Consider the following 21611-nt stretch of genomic DNA (forward strand, 5'->3'; position numbering starts at 1 on the left):
TCGCCCTGCCCTATGTCCAGATCACACACACACACACCTACACAGTTTAACATGATAATGTGTTATATTACTCATGTTAATCTTTTTGCTTTTTGGTTGGTGTGTGTGTGTGTGTGTGTGTGTGTGTGTGTGTGTGTGTGTGTGTGTGTGTGTGTGTGTGTGTGTGTGTGTGCACGTGTGTCCATATCCCATATATGACAGGCCGATGGTACGAGTGTGATCAAGTTTTAAAAGAGCTAAATTGAGCTGACATTGTGTGAGAAAGAGAGATGTATATGGTTATGTCTATGATAGTACTGTATGGCAGATTTTTTTTTCTTGTGTGTGTGTGTGTGTGTGTGTGTGTGTGTGTGTGTGTGTGTGTGTGTGTGTGTGTGTGTTGACCTTTTGCGTGCAGTTTATTTTGGGATGCTTCTGCTGGTTAGTGGAATGTTAGGGAGGGAATCTATTCCTGCTGCTAGATTCCATCTAACACACATACACTCTCACACACACACACACACTCACACACACCCTTTTACTCTCACATACTCTGTCCTTTAATTCTCATACACATCAGGTGTTTGAAGCTGTAACCATGACAGATATACAGGATGAATCCAACAATCTCAGCTTCTGGATGGTGAGACATTAGTGTTTAAGTTTCTCTCTCTTTTCATTTTCTTTGTAGGAAACACTGATAACACTGTACATATTGCATATAATAAATACATGGTATATATGTTATAAATTACAAATAAACATAAAGTCACTGAATTTGTTGTTTATGAAAAAATGTGTGTGTGTGTGTGTGTGTGTGTGTGTGTGTGGGTCTGGGTTTTTTAGCCAGGTAACTACATCCATACAGTGCACAGGACTAAAGACTCGTACCAGGTTTGTGATGTCATTGTGGACTGTTTTAAAGACCGGGCTCAAATAGAGAAACGTTACGCTCAACAACTTACTGAGTGGAGCAACAAATGGAAAAAAATAACTGACTCCAGTAAGTACAGACTCTCAACAGCTTTTTTATTTCACCTTGTTGCTCTTAATATCTGAATTGTATTTGGTCAGAAGGTGTTGATTAGTTTTCTGCAATGGCAGTTTAATATCAATGCACTTGTTCTAGTTATCATTTTTACTGTACAAGTCCTTTACAGTCTATTACCTATTACAGTCCTTTACCTATACACTCCAAGGACTGTTGATAGCTGCTATAATATAAGTAAGAACAGGAAGAATTTGTATTGTCAACATTCCATAAGTAAAGCAAAATAAAGTAAGGTAACGTAAAGTTCTTTATTGTCATTGTATACAATACATAAAAATCTAGTTGGCAACACTTGGACAGCAACAAGGGCATCTAAATATAAGAAGGAATACTCTGAAGGAATATATATTAATTTAAGAGGTTAAAAAATTTAAGCTCACTTCATAAGTCCACTACATCAGTAAAAAAATTACTATTCAATAGGGCAGCGGTGTCCGGTCTTACCCACACAGGGCCGGTGTGGCTGCAGGTTTTAATTCAAACCAAGCAGAAGCCACACCTGATTCCACCTTTTTAATCAGTTGTTCTTGGCTTTTAGTAGACTCTTGTGTGGCTTCTGCTTGGTTGGAATGAAAACCTGCACCATACCGTCCCTTTCCGTATAAGATTGGACACCGCTGCACTAGAGGAACTTAAGAAAACAATGGACAAAACCAATATAAACACCTGTTTTTCTATGTGAAGTGGGCAATTGCCTTTAGATCATGAAACGAAGTGAAACAAAGATACTGGACAGAAAGCATTATCACACAAGCAGTACAAGCAGCTGTATTAGCTTATTAGCAGGTTAACAACTTATATTAACAACTTATTTGTTAACAACTTATTTGTGTACTTTTAACAATGGACATTTTCACAAAGCAGTTTTACAGAAATATATAAATTCAGGATATAATTCAGAATTCAGAATTTTAATTTTCTAAACTGAGCTCAAATGTGCAAGCTAAAACAATGGTTACAGGGAAAAACCTCCTGAGACAATATGAGGATAAAACCTTTAAAGAACCAAATTCAAAAGGGAACACATCCTGATCTATTCAAATCAATTCAATTCAATTTATTTGTATAGCACTTTTAACAATTTCCCATGGTCTCAAAGCAGCTTTACAGAAGTATGGAAACAGAAGAGAGAGAAAAGGAAATATATATATTATAATAATAATAATGGGAAGAATAAAAAATAAGAATAAAAATAAATAAGTGAATATATACAATTGAAGTTTAAAAAAAAATAATTTAAAAAAGATTAACTTAAAATTTATGATACTATACATCTATCCCTACACCTAATGAGCAAACCGGAGGTGGAGGAAAAACTCCCTGAGATGATATGAGGAAGGAACCTTGAGAGGAACCAGACTCAGAAGTGAACCTCATCCCCATCTGGGTGACACTCTACAGTAAATAGTGTCAATGTAAATAATGTTCTTTCTACAACAGTTTATAACAGTGCAGCCGAGAGCTCCTGAGGAACTAATGGGTCATCATAACCTCTGAGTTCAGCTCAGACCTGATTGCTGATAAAGACCAGAACATACAGCTTAAATGTAAGTCAATCTGGTTAAGGGTGTCTGCTAAATACTGTAAATGTATACAGTTTGTAATGTACCAGAGAGTGTGATTATAAATACATCCTGTCTATAACTGTGTTTAGTCTGGTGGGGTTGTATAACCAGGAGCTTGACAGCAACTTACTGTATAAATAAGCATAATTTCTAAGTTCACTAAAGGTTTAACAGTAATTCCTTCCTGCTAAAGCCATAAAATGTTCAGTAATAGAGACCAGAGTGCAAAATTAACTGCCACAACAGCAGATCGATGCTGGCATCATGGTCTACATGTGGAATTTTTGCTATGCTTGTGATCATGTGATAAAAAGACAATGTCCATTATGTGTGAAGTGTAAACAGGGACTCCAGAAAGACTAGCTAATCTTACTTAGCTGAAACATAGAGTATAGCTGTGTGTCATCAGCATAACAGTGGAAGCATCCAACTGCTGCTATAACTTAAGTGTATATATGGTTTCAAGTACATTCTTTGTTTACAACCCTCTTTTTTGCATGATGTACTGTACAATATACAGAATGCACACTGGTCAGTGCTATTTTATGTCTCTGTCCTGTAGTGCTTTGTATTTCTGTTTGCACTGAACTTTGTCTCAGATTGTTTGTACTAGGTTGCACACGAATGACTTCATTAGCCCTATGTTGTTCTGTGTAGCACCATGATCCTGGGGAAACGCTGTTTTATTTTACTGTGTACTGTGTCAGATATATATGGTTGAAATGAGTACATTAGATTTCAGGCATTTAGCAGACACCATTATCCAGAGTGACCTACCTTTTTTATTTTATTTATACAATTAAGCTAATTAACTAATTAATAGTTAAGGGCCTTGCTCAGCGGCCCAGCAGTGGCAGCTTGGTGGACCTTCTATTCAAACTCATGACCGTATATTCAAAGTCACTGAGCTACATCTCAATTCAATTCAAGTTTATTGGTATGGCACTTTTTACAGTTAATATCGTCTCAAAGCAGCTTTACAGAACATAAACATAGAACAAAAGGGTATTATAAAAAAAATATAAAGATTAATAGAATACAAAATTCAAGATTAATATTAGATATATTTAAATGTGTTGGTATTTATGCCCAATGAGTAAGTCTGAGGTGACTCTGGCAGCAGTGGCAAGGAAAAACTCCCTTGAATGGAAGGAACCTCAAGTAGAATAACATGATCTGTGGTGTTCAAAAGTACTAAGATCAAGAAACACCAGCAAGGAGACTCTGATCAGAGGCCCGTAACAGGTAATGTAGTACTTTAATCTGACATCTTTAACTGTATAATGATTCAAAGAAGTGTGATTGTGTAACCAGCTTATGAGCATAGAAAATAAGTTTGACATTTTTTTTACATTTACAGCATGTGACAGACCCCTTATCCAGAGCGACGTACATAAGTGCTTAAATCTCTAACACTGAATACATTAATGCTGCTCACTAGGTTACATACTTAAGATACCATGAGTTTAAAACATTGTTTAAAGTTACAATGAAAAAGTGTCAAAGGTTGTGTTTTTTTTATATATATACTAAATGCAAAAGATAAGGAAAGAAGTGCTAGTTGAAGTGTTTCCTGAATAAGTAGGTCTTCAACCGCCGCTTGAAAATAGCCAGTGACTCGGCTGTCCGGACCTCTAGGGGAAGTTCATTCCACCACCTCGGTGCCAGTACAGAGAAGAGTCTTGTAGTATACTTGCCTCTTACCCTGAGAGATGGTGGAACCAGTCGAGTGCTGGTAGATCAGAGGTTGCGGGGTGCAGTGTGAGGAATGATGAGGGCTTTGAGGTAAGAGGGAGCTGGTCCATTTTTGGCTTTGTAGGCCAGCATCAGTGTTTTGAATCTGTATGAAAACAAGCCGCATTTTGGATCATTTGCATGTCGTAGCCTAGTGGTTAAGGTGCTGGGCTACCGATCGAAAGGTTGTGAGTTTGATTCCTACGTCCACCAAGCTTGAGTGAACTTAAAATCAAAGCAGAGTACAAACTTCCCCCTGATTTTACCTACATACTGTAGCACACAGTGAGATCGCATGTCACTTCAGCACATGTCGCCATTTACACAACCCACAATGCACGCACTGTGGACTGCAACACCCATATATAGTGATCTTAAAGCGTCAACTCCTATTTCCCCTCTCCTGCAACACTACCCCACTCTGGATGGTGATTAAACTTAACACCACTCCAGTGCCATGACATGTCAGATACAAAATACTTCAACTCACATCTTAACAAAAATATTACGATAGATTCACAGTATTTTTTTTCAACAGTCCGTATAGGCAGCCCCATCGTCAAAGCATACAGTTCATTCAAGCAACTCCACTTAATGGGGGCACTGGCCAATATATTACAACTCCTTGTGACTGGGTAAACAGACCATAAAGTTGAAGGAAAGCATGGTGCGGGGAGGGGATAAAGAGTAGCTGGTGAAGGGGGTCCTTTTGTTGAAGCATTAATAGTTCAGTCCCAACACAAATAGTGAAATAATTAAGTCCAGCTAAGTGACCAGCTGACTTCCCTACTACTGGCCTGCAGGAGGGTAAAGGTTATATGTACTGTATATGTATGATCCTTCATCCTGGGCAAATGTCTGACAAATATGCATATGTACTGTATGTTACACTATATTTCATTTGTCTATACTGTACCTTGTAAAGTGTCCTTGAGCTTGGGAAAGGCGCTATATAAATTTACATTTTTATTTCTTAGTCTTTAATAATCAATTAGTCCAGTCCCCAAACCTCCTTGATGGTCTCCTGACTTGTTGTGTCCTACCCCTCATTTGGCCAATAACAGTCCCTGTTAAATCCTGTTGCACCATGGTACCTTCACCCCATTACATCAACAATTATGGCATTTAGCAGACACTCTTATCCAGAGTGACTTTTTTTTTTTTAAATTTATACAAATAAGCATTGAGGGTTGGTGGACCTGGGATTCAAACCTATGACCTTTTAATCAGAAGTCCAACACCTTAACCACTGAGCTACCACATCCTACAACTTCAGTGAACATCCGCTGTGTCCTGGTCTGTCATCACCACACCAGTGTCATCAATGAGAGGCATGCTGTCTGGGCCAACGGAATTTCTGGTTTCCGCCATGAAGAAATTAGATAAATTCAAGTCAAGTTCAGCTCCCTCTGCATCCAGGTTTGGGGTGAGAACTTCTTGAGATCGGCAAATTTCTGAGTAAGGTTTGGAATAGTAAAGTTTGAGCTTGTCATGGTGAACAACTTTTACTTTGGTGCTTGGGTTTTGTACACTAAATTGATGTGGTACCCTAAATTGTCCAGATGTCCCAGGATAAAGTAAGAACCATTGTAGTTGGGGAGAAACTTCCTGATTTTGTTTTTCGCTCGTTTTGTTCCCTTGACAAGGTACCGACCTAGTAGCGTGTCCTGGCTGCTCTCTTGTACCAAGTATTATTTAGCCACTGACCCCAGTAGGCTTTTGTTGCTGGGCCATAGGGTGACATGTCCCTCAATATCCTTCAACCTCTTAATGGAAACAATGTCAGGTTAGGCTGCTTCGGCAGCATGCAGTTCTTCAGTAATCCACCCAGAGAATGAAGAATTACTGGTTGTGTTGACAGGTTGTATTACGTTTACCATGTTTACTGGTTCGCCATTGAAGTCACACTGGACTACCTGGTGACAGAGCTGAGGGCTACTAAAGGTGGGATTCTTAAGGTTGCGGAGTCAAGTTGCATGGCATGACATGGCCTGCAGGAAAGGAAAACAGCATTTTCATGACAGCGCCCAGGTCAGTGAACAACATTGAAGTCATACTCCCCAAGTTTCTCGAGTCATCTGGCACGCTGTCCCTCTGGTTCTGTCATCCTATTAGCCATTGTAGGGTACTATGGTCCGTCTGTACAGTGATGGATCTGCCAAACAGGTATTAACAAAATGTGTTGTGAACTCCAATACCTCTAAAATTTCCCTCCGCGTGGTGCAGTAATTCTGTTCCGTTGGCAAGAAGACTCTGACTTCCATGCTAGAACGCGTTCCTGTCCTTCTGCAGTTGAGACAACACATCCCTAATTATAAAATTGCTTGTGTCTGTATCCAGAATGAGATCACCACTGTCTATAGCTAAGGACTGGGGAGGTAGTGAGCAGCTCCTTTAAGTTGTCAAAGGCCTGTTGGCTCTAAGAGGTCCAGTGAAATTGGGCATGTTTTCTTAGTAAGTTGTAAAGGGGCTTTGCAACTGTGGCGAAGTCTTTGACAAATCGTCTGTAGTAGGATGCAAGACCCACAAACTGTTGGACTTCATTAACGGTCATGAGCTGTGGCCACTCTCGAAATTTCTGCACTGTCTCAGGGTCAGTAGCTAGACTATGTTCTGAGACGATGTGGCCCAGGTAGACCACCTGGCGGTGGAAGAGACAAACACATGACGGGTTTCAATTTCAGGTTGGCTTGGTGCAACATTTTAAACACCTTTGCCAGGTGCTGGAGCATTTCCTTCACGTCCTTGTCCAGCACAATGATGTCTTCTAAGTATACTAGGTAGCATTGGAACATTGCCAGGGCATTGCAAAGGCCAAACGGCATAACTTTCCATGCAAAAATCCCTTTCCTGCTACAGAACGCAGTTGCCTGTCTTGCCTGTGGGATCAACTCCACTTGCCGGTAACCGGAGGCAAGGTGCAATGTGCTAAATCACTTTGCCATGGACAGGGTGTTTAAGTGTGTCTTAGATTCTTGGGAGTGGGTAGACATCTTTTATGGTGCACTCATTTTGTGTCCGGTAGTATACACCTAGACGGTATTTTTGGTCTTTCTTATACACTGTTACAAGGGGTGAAGCCCAGCAGCTTTTACTTGATGAGGCTAGGACAGCATCAAGATTCTGCTGAATCTGTTCATCTGCAATTTGCTGTTTCTCAAATGCCATCCTACGTGGTTGCTGTTTCAAACCTTGCCCCTGAAGGCTCGTGTTTAGCGCATTCAGATGTCGTATTATATCCACTAAAAATCCAAAGTCAGCTAGCCAAACAGGATCAGATAGTTCTGGCATCGGTTGACCTTTTTTCCAAGAATTGTCCGATTTCCTTCTTAAGACAGTAGAAGTGCTGCAGTGCAGACCCCTGACTGAGCCATCTTACATCGTTGTGATACGCAACATCTCCATATTCAGCCTGGATGTCGAGTAGAAACTGTTGAAACTGGTGGTGACACAGGGCTTGGTGCGAATGTAATTATCACTGGTTATATTTCAGATGTGTTCAGAGAACTTGTTGGTGAATAATGCAGTGGAGTTTTATTGCTTTAACTCCTTCTTCTTTGACTTTGTTACAGACTAGGGTTGCTAATCCTCTTCGCTCACCAGCCATAGCAGGTGCACCATCTGTAATAATCCCATTGACTTTATTCCACGATAGTTTCATGTCATCTGCTGCAGAACAAACAGAAGCAAATAAGTCTGCTTCTCTTGTTTGGTTCTTCAGGCTCTGGAGGTCAAGTAGCTCTTCACTCACAATCATCTCATTGTCCACTCCTCTCAAAAAAATCAGTAACTGCACAGTGTCAGATGCAACCGTGCTTTCATCGCAGGCTAATGAATAAAAGTCAAACTCTTTCACTGCTTTTGCCTCTAATTGCCTCTTAATATCCGATGAAACGTCTTCAATTCTCCGTACAACTGTGTTACAAGCCAGGCAAACATTGGCAAACTCTTGCTTCTTCTCAGGACAAATGTTCTCCACAATTTTCATCACGCAGTCTTTAATAAATTCGCCCTCTGTAAAATGTTTGCAGTGCTTGGCAATCAGCTTTGCCACCTCATAGCTCGCCTTTGTGGCATTTTAATTTGACTCACAGGCTCTTGTAAAAAAACGCTGCTGTGCCGTTGCTTTATTTTTTCATGAAGTTCGTTCACAGTTATCTTGTCATAGTTAGCATGTTTCATAGTGCCTCTTGATATTGAATTCCATGAAAACAGCCACAGTCTCTTGGCGTATTTCCTTTTCTGCGTTACAGTCGCCATTTTAGAAATGGGCTATAAAGGATCATCCAGTGATAGTGCGGCCACGGATCGGCTGCCATCTTCTGGTAAAGTATATAAAACAGTGCTGGCGGGCCACACATTATTAATTTTATGCCAGAGGCTGTGGGCCGATGGAAATTTCAACACGGGCTGTAATTGGCCCCTGGCCCGGACTTTGGACATGCCTGCCATAGATATTATAGCTCCACTTAAAAGGAAAGTAATTAAAGGGAAAAAACTAGCACCCTGATACAATGACAACACATGAACTTTAAAACAATCAGCTAGGAAATTTAAATTTCCTAAATTTAAATTTAAAACATAAATGGCATCAAACTAAATGATCGGTATTTTGATTAGCATAGAAGGAAAGCCATCATAGCTACAAAACACTTCTTAGTGCTGCTAGATCAATGTATTTCTCCAGCCTTATTGAAGATAACAAAAATAATCCTAAATTTGTATTTAACACTGCAGCATTTCTAAAGATAATAAATTTTTATTTTATAATGTTCCAATTTAATTTAAGCTATGAGGTGGCAAAGTGGTTATTAAACCTTTTATTAAATAACCTGACCTTGACCCAAACCAGCTGTCTAACTAAAGGCCAATATCAAACCTCCGCTTTATCTTCAAGATCCTAGAAAATGTTGTAGCTCAGCAGTTATGTTCAGACCTACATAGGAATAATATTCATGTAATGTATCAGTCAGGATTTAGACCTTAGTTGTTAGTTGTGTTAAAGAGACAGTCCTCTCCTGGCCCTACATATAAATGGTGACTACACTTAACAAGGGAAGTCATGGCCTAATGGTTAACCCTGAGTTTGTGGGTTCAAGTTTCGGGCTGGCAATACCACGACTGGGGTGCCCTTGAGCAAGGCACCGAACCCCCCCAACTGTACCTCAAGTACAAAAGTCTCCAGCAGGGGGCAGAGCTTATTCTCACAGAGCCCCAAAGTTATGGAACACACTTCCAATTAGTGTTCAGGTCTCAGACACAGTCTCAGTGTTTAAGTCCAGGATAAAAACACATTTGTTCAGTCTAGCTTTTTATGAATAGCTTTTCTTAGGTAAAGGAGCAGATCTGGAGGGTTCATGGGCATAGAGTGAACTGGGATGTCTGGATGCTGTCGGCTTATCACCCTCACAAGTAGCTCAAGGTTTGCTGTGAAGTGGTGGGAAGCTTTACATCCCAGGAAGCCCTCATGTCTGTCACGCCTTCCGGTTCTAGCCTTTTAGTTATGCTGTCATAGCTGAAGTCCATGTCTGTACTTTGAACATAATTTACATTGTCATTCACCTGATTACAAGCATATCTAACAATTTTCTTCTCTCTCTCTCTCTCTCTCTCTCTCTCTCTCTCTCTCTCTCTCTCTCTCTCTCTCTCTCTCTCTCTCTCTGTCGAGCTATATATGTCACTCCTAAGCTCACAGTATTTCGAGTTCCTAGTCTGATCTTCTCTTCTTACGGTGCTACTTCTCATTGCTGGTGGTCACCCTGCAGGGGATTAAACATAGGAGTGTTGTTGAAGAGGCTGCCTGGAAACTGTCATGCCTGCTTTGAACCAATGTTGTGTCAGTCTTAATGATCTGGTCTTTATCAGCAATAACATAGTGACCCATACTGAGTTTATGATGACCCATTAGTTCCTCAGGAGCTCATAGTTGCACTGTTATAAACTGTTGTAGAAAGGACATTATTTACATTTACATTATTTCCTGTGCATTGTCACCCAAATGACGATGAGGTTCACTTCTGAGTCTGGTTTCTCTCAAGGTTTCTTCCTCTTATCATGATTATTTTTTCTCTTCTGTTCCTATACTTCTATAAAGCTGCTTTGAAACAGTCTGAATTGTTAAAATACAAATATATTGAATTGAATGGATTTGAAATTCAATGTCTGTGCTCTTTTGTCCATTGCATGTGATCCCAAAATTCTGAGCGGTGTTGTGTATACAGTATATACTATCGATTTTTGTCTCACTTGATGTATCTCTGTTTTCCTTTCAGTGCCAATGTATGGTTCCCTCTTGAAAGCATGGCAGTGCTTTTTCTCCTCCACCGAGCATCTGTCTTTTCTACACACATCTATCTCTCACTCCCTTATTTCAGAAGATGGGCAGCATATTCGTTCCTGGCAGAAGGACGCATTTAAGAGGAAGATGTTTTGTGGTTTTCGTGAGTCACGGAATCTGAAACGAGAGTTTGGACGTGCTCAGAAGCCCTGGATCAAAAAACTTAAGAAGGTAAAAATATGTTTCAAATACAAGAAGTTGATTTTCCATTGAGACCCTGTTCTCAAACATCGAGTCATGCCTCGAGATACAAGTTTAATTCGTTCCGTGACTCTGCTCGTATCTCAAAACAATTTTCCCCGTTTAAATGAATCGAAATCCCATTAATCCGTTCCAGCTCGCAAAATTCCACACCAGTTGTTTTGTTTATGTGTTTTGAATATGATAAATGTTCAGTACAGTATATATAAATGTACAGTATATATATAAATGTACAGTATATATATAAATGTACAGTATATATAAATGTACAGTATATATATAAATGTACAGTATATATAAATGTACAGTATATATATAAATGTACAGTATATATATAAATGTACAGTATATATAAATGTTCAGTACCTGTATTTATAAATGACAAATATTGTATAAAAACATACAGTAATAAAAGAGAATGTTAAAAAAATAAACTGTTTTTTTGAGGTTGAGGGAGGAGTAAACAGGTGGAATTTTGTCTCATACGTACACTTTCACATTCGTTCACTTACTCACTGCTGTACACTTAATGCTACTTTACACTTAAATGGAACTTAATTAAACTTCACTAAAATTAACAAACTTAACTGAAATTCTCTTAACTTAACTTACCTTACCTTAACTTAACTTACCTTACCTTAACTTAACTTACCTTACCTTTACTTAACTTACCTTACCTTTACTTAACTTACCTTAATTGCTACAATTTCTGTTTTCTTTACATTAATTTTGCTTAATTTTCTTCATCGCTTTTCTCTTCACTTGTTTTTGCCTTTTTGTCACTCTTTCCTCACTAATATCTGCCAGTCGTTTTAATAAAAACCGGTCGCATATTGGATGTGGTGAAGTCCAGTGGTAGGAAGTAATGGAGTAAAAATACATATATATGACTCACTCACATCTCATTTCCTACCGCTTTATCCGAACTTCTCGGGTCACGGGGAGCCTGTGCCTCAGGTATCTCAGGCGTCATCGGGCATCGAGGCAGGATACACCCTGGACAGAGTGCCAACCCATCACAGGGCACACACACAAACACACACACACTACGGACAATTTTCCAGAGATGCCAATCAACCTACCATGCATGTCTTTGGACCGGGGGAGGAAACCGGAGTACCCGGAGGAAACCCCCGAGGCACAGGGAGAACATGCAAACTCCACACACACAATATATATAGAATAATTTTTCTCATATATATATATATGTTAAGTATCACCCTAACATGATCACAAGCATACCTAATATTTCTCTACCTGTCAAAAATGTAAATAAAAAACAGACCAATCTAGATTGTGTAATCAATTATTAAATAAGATTTAAGATTGGTTCTTAAACTTATATACAATTTGTATTATTACAGTAGAAAAGATTGGAGATCACATAGATAGTAATTTGCTGTTCCTAACAGTGTGTGTGTGTGTGTGTGTGTGTGTGTGTGTAGCTAGAGAAAGCACGGCGGGCCTATCATAAATCGTGTCAGAAGGAGCAGAATGTATTGAATAAAGAATGCCAGATCAGAGACAACGTCAACCGAAATGAACACACACTCAACAAAATCCAACAGGCCAAGAAGACAGCGGAACAGGACAGACAACATGTGAGACACACAAACTCACAAGCACACATAAAATAATGATGATAGTGAAAATGATGACGATGAATGTTCATATATGTGTAGGCACGTGAACACTATGTGACGGTTCTGGATGATCTGATTGGCTACACTCCACGTTACATGGAGGAAATGGAGTCAGTATTTGATCAATCACAGGAGCAGGAAAAAATCAGAATCAGCTTTCTAAAAAACACTCTGTTATCTATACACACACATCTGGACATCACCAACAACCCCAGGTATCTAAAAACACTGACTGTGTGGGTGTTTATTACATATATAACATATTTAAATAAGCGTTTTATACAATGTGTAGCTGCACTATTGTCAAATCAGCTGCTGCTGTTAAAAACAACAAGAATTTCAGTCGAATCCTTCTAATTAATTACAATCCAAATTTGTGAAATGCAAAATAAAGAATCCCTATCTAGGGATAGATGTAAGAGATATATAATAACTTAATTTTAACCTTTAAATTTATCTATCTATCTATCTATCTATCTATCTATCTATCTATCTATCTATCTATCTATCTATCTATCTATCTATCTATCTATCTATCTATCTATTTCAATTCTGTTTCTGTACACAACCTGTTTATGTGTTTGTTTCAGTGTGAAGGCTGTGTACAGTGAACTGTTACACACAATTATGTCAATTAATGAGCAAGAAGATTTGCAGTGGTGGAGAAACAATCATGGCCCAGGAATGAACACACACTGGCCCACACTGCAGGTGTGTGTGTGTGTGTGTGTGTGTGTGTGTGTGTGTGTGTGTGTGTGTGTGTGTGTAATACATTTGGTCCAGAATCAAGTTTGACAGCAAGTTAATATATGTGTGTAGGAGTGGGTTCCTCCATGTAAGAAGCAGAAACATATAAAGAAACCATATCCACAGATTGAGGAGCCAAAAAGGTAAGAGCATCATCATCATCATCATCATCATCATCATCATCATCATCATCATCATCATACCCCTGGTTGGAGTCTTGTTGTTCGGTGGTCACCCTACCAGGGATTGATCTGCATGGTCAGCCAGTGTCTCATGGGGTTGTTGTGGATGGAGCCACCCAGATACTGTCATGCCTTTGAACCAATGTTGTGTCAGTCAGCTGTATGGTCTGGTCTTTATCAGAGACCATTTGAAGGCTCCATTCACAACAGTCCCATGAGACACTGGTTGACCATGAAGATCAATCCCTGGCAGGGTGACCACCAGACGACGAGACTCCAACAAGTGGTAGAACATCAGGATATATGAAGCAGCTCCATAAGAAGAGACTAACAGACTTGGGAGTGGCATGTATAGCTCGACAGAAAGAGAGGAGAACATTGCTAGGTAATCAGGTGATGGGCAATGTACATTATGTGCAAAGTGCAGACAGGGACTCCATCAAGACTCTGTCAAGGGTTAAGTAGTGGAATCTTGACAAATGGCCTTTTTAAATCCTCAATATGCAAATATTTCACTTCTGAATACAGCACTATGGCAGAAACTCTAAAGAAACCCACTTTCCCTCTCTCAGTGTAATGATTGGAGGAGTGCGTGTTCGAGCTCTGTATACCTACATTGGGGAGGATGAGGATGAGCTGTCATTTAAAGCAGGTGATATGCTTGATTTATGCCACAACATGTCCTGCATTATACATGTACACAAGAGCAAACCATGAGAGAATATAATTTATCTCCTGTGTGAATGTGTGTCTGAAGGCGAAGAGTTTCTAAAGGTGGAGGACGAAGACGACCAGGGCTGGTCTCGTGGAGTTAAAGAAGGGGGAGTAGAAGGCTATTATCCAGCCAATTATGTTCTGCCAGTGCAGTGACATCATCACCAGAGTTACTGTAAAAACTGTTAATTAGTGTGCATTAGTGAGTCTTATCAGGTTATCATCATCTGTAAGCACACAATTAACAATAAACAACAATTTATCATAATCATTATTATCATCATTTATATACAGTGCTCTTTGAAAATTAAGATTTTTTTCAAATTCTCAGTGAATAGGAGAACAATTTGCTGAATTTTTACAGTTTTATTAAACTTTTAATTTATATTAACGATTGTGGACACCTTATCTTTAGAATAAGAAAAACAATACATTTAATTCAAATGAGGTGTAGCACCAATTCTGCTGGATATTAATGAACAAGTTGATGACATACAGCTACATCTATCGTTTTCCATTATAGATGTATGGACACTTTCAGGTCCTGGATGCTGGATGGAGAAAGATGTTCAACTTGTCTTTTCAGAATGCCTCAGAAGTGTTCTACTGGGTTTTTACCCGCTTTTACCCTGTTTCTCCTCAGAAATGAACCAGTGGTCTTAGATGTATGTTTTGGGTCATTATCATGTTAAAAGCATGCCTGGTGAATTTGGGCACAGAGTGATGGCATTTTCTCTTTTAGTATTTCACAGTATGTCTGTGAATTCATGATTCCATCTATGAAATACAACGCCCCGACACCTGCAGCACTCATGCGACCCCACACAAGAACACTTCTACCCCATACTTTACTGTTGATACCGTGCATTTTTCATTGTACTCCTCACCCTTGTGACACTAAACCGATCGGGTCCCATCATAGACAAAACATCAATCTTTGCCTCATCACTCCATAAACTTCGCCTTTGCCAACAAGAGCCCTGGCGAACTCTAAGCTCTCTTGTGAGTGACTCCTCTGCTGTGTACACTGTATTGTGCCAACTGTGCTGAACTTCTCTCATCATGAAACACTCTTGAGGAGGTGTTAATGTTAAGGTGTTGCAGGGCGAGACAGCCTGGATGTCTCAGGAAGCTTCCCACAAGTTTTTTTGGAGTTACTTTTTTTGTGGAACAAATTTTTGGATCACTTTTGAGACAGGATTTTTTTTCTAACCTTGACCGTTTTTGTGCAAAGAAATGATTTGCTTTCTCAGGTCTTTTAACATTGTTTTCCCATGTGCTGCCATTTTGTCAGCATTATATGGGAGGGGATTTTCTCTCTTAAATACCACTTTAGTCAGTTATTCAGTTATTCTGTGGCCACCAGTGTGTTGACTGATTACGCTCATCTGTTAGTGAATTCCTGTTAATTATAAATCAATTTTATGCTTTCTCCCAACACATTCATTGGGGTATACTCATTTTGCCTCATGATCCTAAATTATTGTTAGAATAATTGTAATTTTGCCTTTGGTGCTAATTAATCTCATTTAAAACAAATTAACCAGATCTGCACAAATATGACTTTGCAAAGAATCCCACAGTAAGTGTTATTTTCAAAGCAAGATGGGTGTTGATCTAACCCATTCTTTTTCACATATATTACAATTTAATGTTTCAGATCATCAAACAAATTTTTTTGCCACACCCGGGTCTGATTTAATGCCACACCTGTTTGTAATCAAGAAATCACCTGACTGACAAAGTGAAGTAGACCAAAATATCCTCAATAGCTACGCATTATACCGAGATCCACGGAAATTCGGGATCAAATGAGAAAGAAAGTAATTCTGGTTAAGGTTATAAAGCCATTTCTAAAGCTTTGGGACTCCAGCGAACGACAGTAAAATGCATTACAGAATAGTGGTGAACCTTCCCAGGAGTGGTTGGCCGACCAAAATTACCCCAAGAGCGCAGCAATGACTCATCCCAAGAGACATCACAAAAGACCCCACAACAACATCCAAAGAACTGGATGCTCACTTGCCTCGGTTAAGGTCAGTGTTCATGAGTCCACTATAAAAAAGAAACTGGGCAAAAATGGCCTGCATGGCAGAGTTCCAAGACAAAAACCGCTGCTGAGCAAAAACATCATAAAGGCTTGTCTCAGATTTGCCAGAAAACATCTTGATGATCCCTAAGAATTTTGGGGAAATGCTCTGTGGACTGACAAGATAAAAGTTTAACTTTTTGGAGGTGTGTGTCCTATTAAAAAAAACAGGAAGGGGCAAACACAATATATATATAATAATGTGACTGAGTGGTAAATGGAAAGAAAACAATGCGCAAACCCTAAATTTATAAATGAACAGACTACGCCACCCTGGGACTTTCACCCAGGGAAATGTAAATCACCTCACAATGCTATAAGGATCACAAGTTCGTTCTACCAATTAATGAATGAGCAGGAGATATGGGTACAAAAATAAAATTTCATTTATTAAACAATGAGAAACAGAAAAGTAAAATTTCAGAATAAACGAAAAGAGAAATCAAAACTCGTGCAGGCCTGCAGCTGATCGGCACAAGACAGGCTGAAACAGAAGTAGTTTTAAATATCCACACCATACATGTGCTCAATCACAACACACTCACTCAGTGCTCAGTGAATTTCTGTCGGTGGTCACACAGCACACGGTGCACAGAAACACACTCAAAAGTGAAGGAAAGGCAGGTCTCTCGGCCTTGTGGCCTACAGCTCCTGCAGAGAGTACACAAAACAGGAAAAAAACTATACATGTTAAAACTGACAATGCTCGAACCAAGAAAACCAAATAAACAAAACAAAAGAATAAAGATTTACAAAACCCAAGAGAAAAGAATAAATCAATAAGAAAATATAGAAATTAAATTTCAAGACAAAACCATTAAATTAAGTAACAAAAGAATAACTAGTTACCACTCTGACTTCAGAAGGCTTCCTACCTCAAGGTAGGCCTTAAAGCACAGTAATGTGTCAGAGAGAAAGGGTAACTATTGATACAGAATCAAAACAACAGATAAGAAACCAAAAATAAACAATTACAACAAAAATCAATTTAGCGACGAGCAAAGCAATTTAACACGGAACAAATTTAACACGGAACAAAACAGCAGCATTGTCCCGGGAACAATGTGCAGCCTCAACTGGACATGCAGCAGAAATCCCCCGGAACCTAACGGGAAATGTCACGCACAGTAAATAAATGCAAGTTAAAAAAGATATAAAACACCTAAATAAAATGCTATAGAATACCGGAGAAACAGCCGTCTGCCACACCAAATCACAGATGCAGTACTGGTTCGGTAATAACCCGGAGAGAGATGGACATCGGGTAACGAAAGAACGCTGACAGGAGGGAATACAACAAACACTACATCACCTGACATTTACACTAGCGTCCCACGTAAGATGGATAACAAACTCACATACCTGAGGGTAGACAGTCTGTCACAACAGAGTTTGTTTTGACCCTTTTCTCTTTCCGTTGCAAAGCACTACTATATATATATATATGAGAGAGAGATTAGAAATTCTTGCTGCCCCCTGTTGGAGAAAATTAACAGTGAACATGTGTTAATCTGAAGTAGTGGCAAGATGTTTAAATTTCTCATGAAATTACATCATATCTTACTATGCCCTTCTTTTGTTAAAATAATAAACACAACTCAGAATACTCCTCCACCTCTACTCAACTTTACCCAATCCCTCTTCCTTCACACACATCTCTGGGGCCATATTCGGAATTTCTCATGCCTAAATCGCTTAAACTAGCAGTTATTAAACCCCTGATAAAAAGAAAACCCTGACCTCAACCCTTCTCAGTCCAACTCCAGGCCAGTGATGAGAGGAACAGAATTTGCAGATGCATGCCATTTTACTCATTTAGTAAGATTTAGTTGTCAGGATTACAATTCAGGATTAATCCTGGGTGGTTCATATTAAATCAATCAAACAAAGAGCAAAACCCGGGAAACCCTCTACAACTTCCTCTCCCATAACACTACCCCGAATCTGGATGGTGATTAAATCTTGACACTAGTCCAGGACTATTACAGAGTACATTACTGCTATAAAATACATCAACAAACACATTAAGAAGTACATTGGAATTGACTCACAGCATTAACAGAAGGCAGAAATACATGAAACATGTTGTTTACCCTCATATTTTGCTTTAGTCTCTATCCACAGTCCATAGACAGCTCTACTTACATTAATGGCATATGGAAGGTACCCTTATCCAGAGAGACTTACATTTATCTAATTTATACAGCTGAGCAATTGAGGGTTCAGAGCCTTTCTCAGAGGTACCAGCTCCCTCTTACCTCAAAGCCCTCATCACTCCTCGCACTGCACCCCGCAACCTCTGATCTACCAGCACTGTTTGACTGATCCCACCATCTCTCAGGGTAAGAGGCAAGTATACTACAAGACTCTTCTCTGTTCTGGCACCAAGGTGGTGGGATGAACTTCCCCTAGAGGTCCTTTGACACTTTTTCATTGTAACTTTGAACAATGGTATGTAACTTTCAATGTAACTTTAAACTCATGGTATCTTAAGTGTGTAACCTAGTGAACCAGCATTAATGTATTCAATGTTAGAGATTTAAGCACTTATGTACGTCGCTCTGGTTAAGGGCGTCTGTCACATGCTGTAAATATAAATGTAAATCAATGGCAACCCCCTCCATGTTCACCCTTGAGGCTAGTTCATAACTTTGGGGCTATATAAGTAAAAGTTCTGCCCCCTGCTACAGCCCTGTTGTACTTTGGGTACTACCAAATAGTCTGCACCTTTTGATCGAAGTAGGCGTAATGGATCATAAAAAGACAAAGATCTCTCAGGTACTGTTGTGTGAGACTAATAAGTGCTTTATAGGTTAGTAATAGTATTTTATAAGCAATGTAAAATTTGACAGGGAGCCATATGCAATGTGGATAAGATAGAGGTGATATGTTCATAGTTCTAGTTAGGACTCTAGCTGCTGTGTTCTGGACTAACTGGAGCTTGTTTCTGCTCCTACTGGAACATCCAGACAGTAAAGTATTACAATAATCCAACCTAAAGGTAACAAATACATGAACTAGTGTTTCTGCATCATGTAATGACATCATATTTCTGATCTTAGTTTATGATATTATTTATGTGAGCTTCAAATGAGAGACCGGTATCAATAATCACACCGAGGTCTTTTACTGCTGCACATGATGTAAAAGAAAGAGTTACTCTGTAATTAGAAAGCTTAGTCCTGTCACTTCTGTCTCATCAGAGTTAAGCAGAAGGAAGTTAGTAAGCATCCACTGTCTGATGAACTTCACACCATCTTTAATTTTACTAAGCCGGTGACTTAGCTGAAACTTTATAACTGTGTGTCATCAGCATAACAGTGGAAGATAATTACACCTAGGGGTAGCAAACATAAGAAGAAAAGCAATAGGCCTAAAACAGAACCTTGCAGAACACTGAATGTTACCTTAGTTTGTTTAGAGTAGTCGCCATTTAGATCTACAAACTGATGAGTCAAATAAGACCTGAGCCAGGAACGGACTATATTTTAACACCAACAACATGTTCTAGCCTATCAAGTAAAATAGCACAGTCAATGATATCAAAAGCTGCTCTAACATCAAGTAACACCAGCAAAGAGACCAGTGCTGTCTCTGTGCTATGATGAGGCCTAAATCATGACTGATACATTTCATGAATATTCTATGTAGGTATGAGGTATGAGGTATAAATGCTGTGCTACAACCTGTTCTAGGATCTTGGAGATAAAGACGAGGATTGATATTGGCTTATTGTTGGACACATAGTGAAATACTGACTCTGAATAGTCAGTCACCTGATCAAGTTCTGTGGGGTCAGATGGCAATCTAATCATCGAGGATAATTCTGGTAAATCTCTCTGCAGTAGCAGACATAAATGTACATTTAACATGGTGACATGGAAAATTGCAAATATCATAAAATGCAAAAATTGTTCCCTTCTCAGGAAAACCAGGTTACATTCGTAACCTGGAGTAGTTCCCTTTTGAGGGAAATCAATGCTGCATCAGGGCTGAGGCTATGGGAATGCCAATACCCATGCCGCCATGCACCGGTCGATGTCTGTGCCAGAGGCAGACTGGGAACAGAACATCAATAGCCCTGCAGGACCTGGGACCCTGGAGTGGGGCCCAAGTCTAGGTTATAGAACCTGATAAAGGTGTGCGGAGAGGACCAACCGCTGCAGCACAAATATCCTCAAGGGGAACACCCCTGTCTAAGGCACTGGATGAGGCGATACCCCTAGTGGAGTGAACACTGATGCCAAGAGGTAAGGCAAGACTGTGTGCCTCATAGGCCTGAGCAATGGCCTCCACCACCCAGTGTGCAAGGCGGTGTTTGGACACTGGATTACCCCTGTTCTGGCTTCCAAAACAGACGGGGGGTGGGGGTGGGGTGTTTGCACCATGAGCGAATGGTGGTTTTCTGAGAAGGAGAAAGCACACACTTGGGTTCAAGCTGAGGCCTAGAGACCTCATAACAGCAAGCACAGCATCTTGATGACTGGCCACCATAGTCTTCGACTAGGAGAGAATGGGCAATTCAGTACACGGATGCCCGGAGATTCAGTGGTGCCAGGTCAGCGTCCATGCTCTTTGTAAATGTGCACGGTGAAAGGGCTAGGCCAAAAGGAAGAACACAATACTGGTAAGCTTTGACCCAATAAGCGAACCTCAGGAACCTCCATGTGAAAATAATAATCTTTGAGGTCTATCATCACAAACCAGTCCTCGGAACTGATCTGGGACACAATAACCTAGAGCATGAGCATCTTGAACTTGTAAGTCGTTAGCGTACAGTTCAGAGCCCGTGGGTCCAAAATCAGAAGAAGCGCCCATCCTTCTCGGGAACAATGAAATATGGGCTGTAAAAGCTGGAGTCTCGCTCTGGGAGGGGAACATGTTCATTTTTCCTCAAAAGTGAGAGAAGTTCCTCTCGAAGTTCCTGCCTGGTGTTTGCCAACAATTATGGGCAACACACCCTGAAAAAGCAGAGGACAGAAGGTGACTCCTCAATAACTGAAACCGAATTGTTCTGAGCACAACATACACATGCACATAAACTGTATGGACTGCATACACCTACACTAGATACAAGCATTTCCAATAATCCATCAACCTGTTTATATGCTGTTTACATCCATCAACCTGTCCTTTGCTGTTTTGCACAATACTTTACATTATCTCAGGGACCTGCTGATATAACACTGTGTTCATTCTAGTATTACTGCACGCAATATTGTTGAACATACAGTATTTACACTGGTTGGCACTGTTACTGTTTATTGTCTTTTGTGTATAGTCTTTTTGTATTGTCTTGTAAACTTTTGTCCTGCACTGTCTTTTGTCCTGCACTGTCTTGTCTGTCTTGTTTGTCTTATCCTGCACTG

At 39.7% G+C, this 21611-nt stretch overlaps 1 protein-coding gene across 1 annotated transcript; it reads left to right on the plus strand.

Annotated features, from left to right (window-relative positions):
• The first annotated feature begins 463 nt into the window (after positions 1-463).
• On the plus strand, positions 464-14421 carry zgc:91999 (uncharacterized protein LOC445104 homolog). The gene is made up of 9 exons (XM_027154169.2): positions 464-622; positions 826-982; positions 10602-10837; positions 12313-12468; positions 12550-12725; positions 13101-13221; positions 13330-13400; positions 14012-14091; positions 14197-14421. The coding sequence occupies exons 1-9, from the start codon at positions 578-580 to the stop codon at positions 14307-14309; spliced, it is 1155 nt and encodes a 384-aa protein (XP_027009970.2). The 5' UTR covers positions 464-577; the 3' UTR covers positions 14310-14421.
• The last annotated feature ends 7190 nt before the right edge of the window (positions 14422-21611 follow it).

Source organism: Tachysurus fulvidraco, chromosome 3 (assembly GCF_022655615.1).
Source record: "Tachysurus fulvidraco isolate hzauxx_2018 chromosome 3, HZAU_PFXX_2.0, whole genome shotgun sequence".
In the NCBI taxonomy this organism is placed as follows: Eukaryota; Metazoa; Chordata; class Actinopteri; order Siluriformes; family Bagridae; genus Tachysurus; species Tachysurus fulvidraco.